Source organism: Homalodisca vitripennis, chromosome 1, assembly GCF_021130785.1.
Source record: "Homalodisca vitripennis isolate AUS2020 chromosome 1, UT_GWSS_2.1, whole genome shotgun sequence".
Taxonomy (NCBI): Eukaryota; Metazoa; Arthropoda; class Insecta; order Hemiptera; family Cicadellidae; genus Homalodisca; species Homalodisca vitripennis.
The window spans coordinates 113306249-113318481 of NC_060207.1; the positions used below are offsets into that span (position 1 = coordinate 113306249).

At 31.3% G+C, this 12233-nt stretch overlaps 1 protein-coding gene across 1 annotated transcript in view; it reads left to right on the top strand.

Moving 5' to 3' along the window:
• Positions 1-12233, top strand: part of LOC124369605 (frequenin-1) — a 211177-nt gene that overhangs the window by 134090 nt on the left and 64854 nt on the right. The window contains exon 2 of the mRNA XM_046827658.1: positions 4321-4418. Coding sequence (XP_046683614.1) covers positions 4355-4418 — 64 coding nt within the window. The 5' untranslated portion in view covers positions 4321-4354. The remainder of the gene's footprint in view (positions 1-4320; positions 4419-12233) is intronic.

A 12233-nucleotide genomic window follows, 5' to 3' on the forward strand; every position in this document is an offset into this window, starting at 1 on the left:
TATTTTGTGTTGTAAATATTATCTACTACCCTTTGTTGTACTCAGGGCTGTCCGAGCAAGCGTTCTGCGGAAACCCGTTCTACAACGACATAAAATGAAATTCTTATAGTTATATTTTTCCTTACTGTCTGTTTATATTACTTTATGATAAAGTGGTATAACCGTATGGTCATTTTAAGTGAAGTAAGAGTCGCCTGTGGTTGTGTTATTAACACACTAGCCTCACTCTAAAACCGCAATGCATTTTGCCGCAGTCTACAAACGCGACGCAAGGGGCAGCTTATTTGGTTACCCCCTCCTCTTCCTTGTAACATGATGTAACAATCCGGAATGTACGGCCCTTTTACATTTCGTTATTGATAATGTATGATTTGGAGTAATAGCAGGGTTTGAACATTTGCCTTTATCAAATATTTCAATAAAGAAACTTTTTGTCTAGGAGTTTCTTATAACATATAAGATAGCAAAAGTGCGCAATACTGTTATTTCTTGTGACAGTACGTTAGAATGTTTTTTTCTGTACGGGTGCTTCAAGACACATACAAAATTCCATTAAGATAATCTTGATCACGTCTATATTAAATTCTGTGTTCCCAAACATACATTTATTATACACTAGTGATAATTGCTGCAGAATACGAGGAATAGAAATAGTCAATGAAAAATTCGTGTACGAAATATATTATTATAAACCATCCAAAACTAGTGGTTGACATGTAGTTGTCAGATAGCTGAATATCTTTTACAGGTGGTTGGGACAGAAATTGAACTAAAGTGAATTAAAGTCACATCATTAGCACACCTTTTCAGGAGAAGAAAAATGTTTTACTCTTCTAAATTAAAACACAGAGGTAATATGAAATTTCATTTGAATGATTGTGTCTGTTCTGAAGCGATTCAGATGAAACATAAAAATTGAAATAAAAGGCCGTTCAATGGAACAATGGCTGACTTATAGGTATTTATTTTTACATTAGAGGTGAATGTTAACTTGTGATAGACTAGAAGTTCTTTTTAGTTACAAATGATACATACCATAGAAATAAAAATCCACATGGCTATATATTTTTCTAATATATATAATATATATATATATATATATATATATATATATATATATTAGAAAAGTATATAGCCATGTGGATTTTTATTATTATACTAGCTGTTTCCCGCGGCTTCGCACGCTTTTCGTAAGTTTTGCCCGCGTATGAGCATTTCTGGTTGAAGTAAATTATATTTCCAACCCCGATGTAGATTTTACCTTGATGTCACGATCAAGAAAATATGTCAAAAATGTATTGTACATGCATAATGTATTTTATTACAAAGTGGTCTACCACTCAACCTTTAAGTTCAACCAAAAATTTAGTTTAGACAATTATACATCATAACTTAGCGCCTTCAAATAGTGTTTCACTGTTTAATATACGTATCTATCTCGTAATTGCAGGTTATAATGTGCAGGCGCTTTGAAAACTTTTCTTCATTTTATTCGTTTATATTCACGACATAAGCGAATAATTCAGATAATAACTATCCTATCTTCTAAGTTAGACTAAATTACGGATACATGTGAAATTTGATTGAAATTGGTTCAGTCGTTTTGGAGTTTATTGGCAACATACATCGTGACTCAAGATTTTTATATATATAAGATATATATATATATATATATATATATATATATATATATATATATATATATATCATGAATGAAATGCATGCACTTGCCTGGCTAGCATGACTTCTTAAGTTTAAGAATTTTACTTTAATTATTAAATTTTTAGTCTTTTTAAGGATACTTCCTTAAGCTATATATTAGGGTATGTTTATAGCTTTTGCATAAATATTAAAGCAAAAAAACTAAACAATTCCTTATTACTACCTAAGAAAACGAGATTACAAATAAGTCATAACTTTATATATTTCTTATATATATATATGAAAAACATGTCGATTTCTTCGCTCATCTTTAAATACTGTAACACTTCGGAGACGCAAAACTCTAGGGGGGGGGGAGGGGGCAGCGCACACTCACTAAGGCTATAACCGCGGCCTCAGATCAGGTACCCCTACTCGCTGAATTACACCATATTATTGAGCGGTGGAATACTAACAAGGATTCCCTCAGGAGCTGGGAACAATGGGAACCGAAGAGTCCAGCACCCAATTAGCTAGCTCTGTCTGCGGGGATCTTTAACACTTTTTCATTCTTTCACAATGTTTTTCATTCCTTCCCTCAGTGAGGTTATTTTAAACGGCACCTTGACATATATCTCCATTCTAAAGTATTTGTAAGCACATTCTTTACTTTAAATATTATGAGTACTCCATTAGAGAAGAATGTCTTTATAACTAAAAGTGAAGTTTGTAATGATTGATATTGAATCAAATGGAAAACCATGGCGTTATTAATTTAATAATAAAAATATTATAATACACTCATTTATCTATTTTTGCCCAGTAACTATGCATTGTTGAAGCTATTGTGTCTAACAATACACAAATCATCAATTTCATCCATTCATCCTTTCAATTTCAAATGAACAATAATATTTAAGTAATGAAGAAATATTTCTTTGTATCAGAGATGGAATGAGATATTTACAAAGTGAAGTAAACATTTACCCGAATAGACGTTTAATAGCAGAAATCAATCTGAAGAGTTTTGCTACGTCCTGCACAAATAAAGGTGAGGCGTGAAGTTGGGAAGGACCTTATCAAATATTGAAGTGGAGCCATTGTGAAAGGATCGAAGTGAAGGAAAAGTAAATTACAGTTTCTCTTAGAGACTGTAACTTTGACACAATGTACCTGACAGCACACTAACTCTTCACTGTTCTACTCAGTTGACAAATTACTTCACAAGTTGGGGATTTGTGATTCAAGTAAATAGTGCCAAAATATGTCACAGAATTTATTTATTTGACTTTATATTTTGCCATTTCCATACTGATAGAACTCCGGTAGAACTAAAGTGCTTTTCTACTTTGATTGTTTCTTTATCTTTTGTTTCTTGGATCAATAAATCAATCTCTCTATATTTTCATTCATATTATAATCTGTATTTTTCATCAGTATAGAATTTTTCGGAACTTTTTTAAGACATCTATTTATTAATTCCGGGGTAAAAAGTACATTAAGAACTATATAAATATGTCTATCTGAATTAGTTTGATACTAAAAAAAATCACCATATTGTTTTTATGGATTATAATTATTTTAACTAGACATTCACAAATTATAATTTAGATTTATATCTGAGTCTGATTCTTGGATGTTAATATTTCTTGTACTAATAAGAACTTGTAATCTTGAGTTTATATATATTTAGGGCAATAAAATAAAAAATATGTTTATACAACTGCCTTTATTATATCAATAGGTATGGATGCTTCAATTAACAATATATGAATGTTGATTTAGATTTTTTTATTCCTTAGCTTTATAAACAATCTTCCCTTGGTAAATGGTTGGCAGTTTCAAAAGAATTAATTTTGTTTTTGATTTTACAATAATATAATTTAAGGGCTTAAGAATTTTCTCTAAATTACGACATGTTTAGTTTTATAACTTATACGGTATAATTAGATAAAGAAAAGTGAAAAACTAAATTTCCATTGTTAATTTTATTATCTTGTTATGTTTTCATTTATGTTAAACGTTATTTATTGATATCTACACAAATTTCTATGGAAAAATATTACAAATATTTACTTATTTTCAAAATCAATTATTTATATTGAAAATTTACTACTAGTGCAAAAGTTTTTCTGAATTTAAAACATTTTAAACACCATTATTTTGAAAGAAATATTAGAGTTATAAGTTTATTTTTATCTTAAAATAAAAATATGAATATAGATGAAATAATAAAGTAGTAGTATATACAAACTCTTTAGGAAAGCCGACGCTTCTCCGAGGTCCCATATGAACTATAAAACTCGTATCTCCAAGTGAAACTATATTTCCACTGCTTCTATGTATGGAAGAGGTCATTAAACACGAGTGAGCATGTGGACACCAATACTCATCTTATATCAGTTTCAGTTCATGATATTCCTAACTGATTGATATCATTCACGTTAATTGCTGTTTATTTTGTTGACAATATAAAAAAAGACTTGTACAACTAATGTGTTTGTGTGATTGAATCAAATGATTGATGAAATTGACTGTTGGCTCTCATATCACATGAAATCCGAATTATGTGCCTTATCAACCTGAGGTACCAGATTTTTCTAAGATACACATTAAACAAGATGTAGACATATATATGAATACGTTAGACAGCATATTTAATAAATGTTTGTGTTGCAGTGTGATGGGTCCACGGTAACTGGCCGCAGGAAACATGGGGAAAAGGAACTCTAAACTGAAACAAGACACCATTGACCGGCTTATGTCGGATACATACTGTGAGTACATATGGTAGTGTTTGGTTTGGATCTGAACGTCTCCTTGTAGTGATGTGCATTACTACAGCATAGACATTGTGTCAAACTACTGCTTGATAAGCAATCAAAGAAATCTTTCTGAGTTCGTGTAAAAAGCATAATTATATTATATAATTTGTTTTGTATTGCAAACCTAAAATAGAAAATGTTTCAGTATGTTAGTTCATAATGACTTTTCGAACGCTATAAATTAATAAAGAAAACTCGTCCGTAAATTTAATGAAACTAATATAACTATACAAATTTTTTATGTAAATTATGTAGTTACAATTAGTTGCTTTAAATAAAAAAGTCCTATACAAAACTAAAATTGCATTTTCAGACTAAAAAAGCAAACACATTATATACGCAGATTATTATTAGCCATATAAAAAATATTAAATAAATGTTTGAACTAACCAAAGAAACTTGATCATTAAAAAAAACATTTTAAAGTCCAGTAAACACGATAATTTTAATACACATTTAAAGTGTTCAAAAAATTGATATTTCATTAATATTTTAAATATTTATTTCATATGTTACCCGCAGGTAGACGCTGCTAGTTTGGAAATTTTTAACTTAGATAAAGACTAAGGGCATGTTAGTATTCAGGAACAAATTTAAACAGTGATAATATATTCTTTACTCTACTAAACAGGGTGTATTTACGGATATAAAAAATATGACTATTATTGAAATTATGGCCGTTCCTCTAGATATTATAACTAATTTATTAAAAACATAATGGATTAAGTATGAACATTTGAAAGTTTTATTTTTGTTTTGAATTATTTAGTAGGGAATTTTGATATGTTTATTATTATCCTTTTCACCCATATCAACATACACTTTTTGATCTCAAAGGAGTTTTTAGATAACTTCCATGATAAATAAATTATAAACTTATCAGTTGCCACATATTATATCTACCTCCTTCTTGTGATTGACCGAAAGAACTATGATACTCATATACGCGTATATTGTCACTGAAACAGCGTCATAAGTCGAGTCTGCAGGTCACGTACAATAGCTTTGTTCGTGCCTGAGTACCGCATTATGACGCAATGATATCTGAGTCAGCCGAACGTTTGTCACAAAATTTGAGTGGAACTCGCTTTTTTAGCATTGTCATATTATTTGCTACAGCTGAGAGTTCTGCTGGAAAATCATATAATTCAAAGTGTAGGCTAACAAATGGTATTGTAAAAACGTAATTATACTGTGTGATGGCGATTTTCCAGAAATAAAGAAATAATTCAACAGTAGGATATCTTGTCTCCCGATAATTTGCAAACTAAATAAAGCACTACTTATATTGATCTACATATTTAGAAAATCCTCCAAACAACACAGAGTGTAATGTAAAGTCTAATGAATGATAGTGTGTCACACAAAATAACCATTGAACCAATGCAATGAAGTAACAAAGGGAACCAGACAGAACGTAAAGAAATTCTTACAGAAACAAAACTCTAAATCAATTAATGAGAGAAAGACAAAGATTGCTTCCCTATTAAATTTTGATCCCTTTCATGCATGCATACCCTACATACGCATTACATCTATCCGCTATTACATCCATACATTCCAACTATATCCATATAAAGTAACCAACATGACAACTACATCTATCCGCTATTACATCCATACATTCCAACTATATCCATATAAAGTAACCAACATGACAATTACATCTATCCGCTATTACATCTATACACTCCAACTATATCCATATAAAGTAACCAACATGACACAAAATAACTATACGACCGTTTGTGAAGGGCATCTTTGACTTTTTGACCCCAAAGCCAGTAGTTATTTCTTTGAACAAAAGGTACCTATTAACCAAGTTTCAAGACTCTAAGACTTTTCTATGAAGAGTTATCACATATTTACTTAAAAATGACTTGTTGAATCCTTAATAAACACTGTCCTTAGCATATATTTTCGATTAGAAATCAAGCCGGGGCTGTTAACTTCATAACGCGAGAAAAGTTTATGATATCAAGTTCTTTAGGGTTGACCTATCTATTATGTATCATTAATACCTCGTCGTCTTCTACGAGAAAGTACTTGTACATTTTAAATCGGCCATTTAAATTCTAATGTTCGTTCATCAGTTTAGTATTTTTTATTTTTAACAGTTATAAAATAATAATTTACCCAATATCAGAACTCTTACAGAAATAAGTAGGAAGCACAATGAAAAGAAACAATACTAATACCATTAACTTCCTGCCCTCAAGAAATGTATTGACTTCCTGCCATTCAAATGTACATACATTTGTTTACAATACAGATGATGATGTTTTTTTTGTTGCAACAGAAGTTGAGACGTAACAGTAATTTTATAAACGCTTAAAACCTGGCAACTGTGTAGGCTGAGGGATAGAGAAGGGAATTAGATCTACCAGCCACCATAGTGCTATTTCAGTAGGGGCTGCTCTAGTCTAAACTAACGATTTAACTGTGTTTGTTAAACATACAAATAAACAAAATGAACACGTTGACTGCGTATATATATATATATATATATATATATATATATAAAATATGATAATGTTTTTACTGTGAGAAATATAATTTTCTTCTCTGTACGTTAAGTTAATCGTAATAATGTATGAAAGAAACCTTTACAATAAAGACAAGGTATTTCTGAAGTTTCGTGAAGGCTTTAAAAGAAACACGTCGTCCTTGTTAGCACAGCATTGATGATGACGAAACTTTTATTGAAGTTATAGCAATCACTTAAATAAAACAATAACATTTTCTTTTTGTTGATATTAATAGGAATCAGAATATAGTACCTCTTTGTCACTATAATGTGAGTGGTGTGCTAAAACATAGCCATTGTAAATATAACTGTAGAATCAAACATAATATGATTTTTTTAAATATACGATGCATTTCTGATCGTTACTTTCCCGAGCTTAGACCACTCACCATTAACAAATACTTCTACAGTACGAGTTAGCAGCAACACGGTAGTACACTAATTGTCACTATAATGTGAGTGGTGTGCTAAAACATAGCCATTGTAAATATAACTGTAGAATCAAACATAATATGATTTTTTTAAATATACGATGCATATTTCTGATCGTTACTTTCCCGAGCTTAGACCACTCACCATTAACAAATACTTCTACAGTACGAGTTAGCAGCAACACGGTAGTACACTAATTGTCACTATAATGTGAGTGGTGTGCTAAAACATAGCCATTGTAAATATAACTGTAGAATCAAACATAATATGATTTTTTTAAATATCCGATGCATTTCTGATCGTTACTTTCCCGAGCTTAGACCACTCATCATTAACAAATACTTCTACAGTACGAGTTAGCAGCAACACGGTAGTACACTAATATAACATCGACGGACCGTCAAGGTACTGTTGCAGCACTCTGCAGTAATTTACCGTTAGACCTTGAGCAAACATTTGGGGAAGGAGGTGTTTCTCGATAAGGAAATGTCTGATATTTGTTGGCAAAAAGCGTCTCTACACTATTCTAGTATAAGGATCTATGCGTTCACAGTCATCGTGTGGTCGATATGATACCAAAATACCGAATTACCTTATATGTGATGATATTTAATTATTTAGTACCGGTATCGGGTTTTTATGTGTAGTCCTGTTTCCTGTTTAGGCTGAAAACAAAATTTCAATTTCCTGTTGGATATTGCAAAGATGGTAGTTAAACAAGTCATGCATATCCTGACAGCTCACGAAACAGGAAATATCGCGTGTACGTTAGATGGTCAGAACCAACCATGTTTCTTGCCATGTTTACTGGTATCACACGTGGGAATATTGAAAATTCCTTTCCTCAGTTAAATATTTGGACACTTTTACAATCGAAATTTTTGTCAATTTGTGTGAATATAAAAACATATAAATTAACGGATACATGCTGTACGAGAGATAGAGAGAGAACTAGAATATAAACAAAGATGGGGGAGGAAGATATTCTATATTCCAAAATTTAATTTTCCATCCTTCCCTCGTGATATATTTCTTGAGAGGACACAAAATTATGTTTAGTGAGAATCTAAGATTATTATCCTTATTCGTCGCTCATATATGAAGATGATATTTAAGTTAAAGATAACTTGCATCAAGCAATGTAAGGCTCGGTGCCATAAATTAAAGTTTATTTATCACTTGCTTTATATTACTTAGAAATAAAGAATATAAACCTGTTGACAATTGACAATGAAGAAAAAGTTTGGTTTTTCAAATAAACTTCATTAGCTATTAATTATCCTTAATAGTATTACGTATATTCAGTGATTACTGGAATGGAGTTGTGTATTCATTGAAGAGGAGGCTCTGGAGGATATCCAAATAACTTCCATAACATACAATTCGGTTTGATTCAGGGCCAGATGATCGTGCCAGAGCTACGTCATAACAGTTTATTTTGTGTAATCCAACTGCAAATATTAAATTGGTCGAAATATCACGTTCCTTACGTGAATAATAACATACGTAACGCATCAGTTTAAAATATGACACGTAGATTTAATTTAAAATAGCAAGTATTATGTATTCAATACGTGACAGCTCGTACTTGCTACGCGTATAGTACGCAAAAAGTTAGTCTTTATAACACTCTTAATGATATAAATTAACAGTAAATAATACTCAATATTACAAACAGGTTTATGATTGGACTGATGACAAATCTGACGTAATTTACTCTCAGGATAAATTTAAGAGACATGATTAGGTGCCATTTTGGGAGTTAATAATTCTTTAAATCGATCTGTATTGTATTTTATCTTAAATGTACGGCGGTGTTTCTTTTACGTCAAATAGCTGTAATTGCTCTAACCATTTAAATATGGTTCAAAATATTTTCACGTGATTCACTAAAAAGAGCATCGAATATTTGGGAGGGAGAGAGAGTGCTTAAATCTTGTTTGCGCCTAAAAATCCTGGATTAATGCTCTCTTTGTAGCTGTAAGCGTGCACCTCTTTTAGGAACTTTAAGTCACTTAGAAAAGCGAAATTCATGTTTAATTGACCAGGAAATATTCCATGCAATAACGCCACATAAACATTAAAACCTTATTGAGACATGTCCGTATATGTCCGTATGTAATAATCATCCATAATACTATCTCTGTTTTAAAATGTACAAAACTTATCCCAATGCTATCTTTAAAACTATGTAATTACACATATTACAAAAGAGATTGAAACATCTAAAAAGTATAAACTCTGAGTGAAATTTAGTTTGGATCGTAGTGGAAACCTCATTCCACGATAGCACGAGAAACTCATCCTTGACAGCTTATTAATACATGACGTCACAGCCCTGTTCCTGAGTAAACCTAATCCTTGAGTAAACTCATTAACGCAGTATCTTGCTTACAATATTCGTTCCTGCATAATCTAGCTAAAAGGATTCTTTCTTATAATCAAAACATTGACCAAGAATAATAGTTCATTTTGAATAAATGAAAGGTTAATATTGATATTGTAATGATTTTAATCAGCGGTTTACGTTCTTATTTACAATTAAATGTGATAAAAGCTGTTATTTTATATGCAGTCATAAGGTGGGTAAGGTGTTACAATGTCGTGTATTAAATTTCATAAAAAATAAAATATGCAAGTTGTGTTGCAGGAATGTTACAAAGACTCGCTAAACAGTGGCAATGACCGAAAAAGCATTTAGTAATAGATTTGATCAATGATGTACATTTCTAGCAGGCATATGTTTACATTTATACTTCTCGAATAAACTCTGGACTTACATTGATCCAGAAATTTAGGCTTTTAGTTTTAGAAAAGGCATGCGTCATCTTCGATAGTAATTTTATTATAACTGATTCTATTTCATGTTCTGAATGTTAAAACTAATTGTGTCTCATTGTGTTAAATAAATTTTGATCTTTTATATAAAAAAATACATTTTCCCTACAGTAAATTTGTTATAATTATAGCAATTGTATTAAATAATTATATCACAGCCCTCGGAGTAGTAAATCGAAGGGCTGAAAAACTGAATTTCTGCCCACGTGGTATATCGAGAACGAACTATGGTCTTGAAATTGTTCATGAAACTTCACTTCTATGTAGTGTACATAGAGTTCAATAATGGTGCATGTCATCGTATGGGATATGATTAAGCCAATAATAGTTTAACATAGGTATAATATTATAACCATGTTTGAAACGAGCAAATTGCTGAATACATTCATTTGCAAACATATTGAATACAATATATTGACACTTTAACATGTGAAAAATAATACTTGTAGCATAACCATAGATCGAGCTATAGACTTGCAATTCTATAACCTTAGCAACGCCTGTTTCGCGACACGTGGTTTGCCTAAATTATACCTTATTGACTGAACCACAATAATTAAATATTAAACGTCATCGCCTCCAGATAGGGAATTCTCGCCTAAATGCTGTTTTTAAACGTTCACGATTTCAGTTATAGGTATTGTGATCTCTCAATCGTGTTTTCCTGGAACAGGGTCGGTAGACTGCCAATATGGAGTGTCCTGAAAACTTTCTTCAAAGACGAGATGCACTTGAGGACAGTGATAATCATTAGACAAAGTAGTACTATATGTAAATTCTTCAGGTACTTCAGAGTACCTGGCAAAGAGTGATAGAGAGTTATGTCAACTATGCTTCACCTAGTTTGGGCGGTTATCTTTGAAAAGTAAAGTTTAGTGGTCGTGGCAACTTTAAATATCAGAATGGCATGTTCTTATTATGTAGTTTATATAGTGCTTCGTTTTATTAAAATTATTAGCGGTAGTATTATTTTGAAAAATAGTAAACCGAAACAACGGTACTCCGTTCTGTTGGAGAAGAACTCGACAGAATAAAAAAAACCGATTGCAAATATTTAAATATTAGTAAAAGCTAACCATTGATTCCTAAATTTAAAAAAATATTTATTATTTGCGAAAGGTTCCAGGAAGTGGTTTTTCAGGTCCTGAATAACCTAACTTCTGATAAAACTTACTGTAACTTTGACCCTTTGATGTTATGAGCCTAAAATCAAGAATGTTCTTCCATCTGTTCAGATAGTACTATATACCAAATTTATGCATCTAGGATCTATCTATGAAAAGTTTTTGTACAGACAAAGTGCCATTTTATGAAAAACCTGACGGACCCCTAATATGAGTAACAGACATGTTGAAAGACTGAATTCTTACCTTGAGAACTGATCTAATATATAAACACCTAAGATAAACTCCATATTTAGATATATTTCCTATCAACACATTTTATACTTTCACATTCTGTCAGTAATACATTTTTACTAATATTCTCTATTTTAAAGACTTCATTACTTACATGTTTTAAATAATAAAATATTTAATACTTATACAATGTATTTATTAATACATTTTATAATTACCTTTCCTACCAATACACATCTCTTTCTTGTATCATAATATTCCTAATATTAAATAATATAACTAAAGAGGGTACGGTTTAACTAGAAATAAAGTTAAAGAAGAAAGTGTCTGCCAGTTACTTTAAATGATGTTGTGGTCTCATTTAATGTGTAGCTGACAACGTAAAAAAATCGTGCATCCCTAAGCTGTGTGGATTACGCCACAGAAGGGAATTGCTATCTTAACAATTGCTGAAGACCCAGTTAAGGCTGTTTCGCCCAGTTTACCATTTAGATTGCTTGTTTACTTGCTCACTCCACCAGAGCTCTCTGTTCCCACGGGTCAACCAACTATCCTGTCTCATGTTGCAGTGACATTTTCAATTAAGGTTATTTTTACACAAAATTCCCTCTA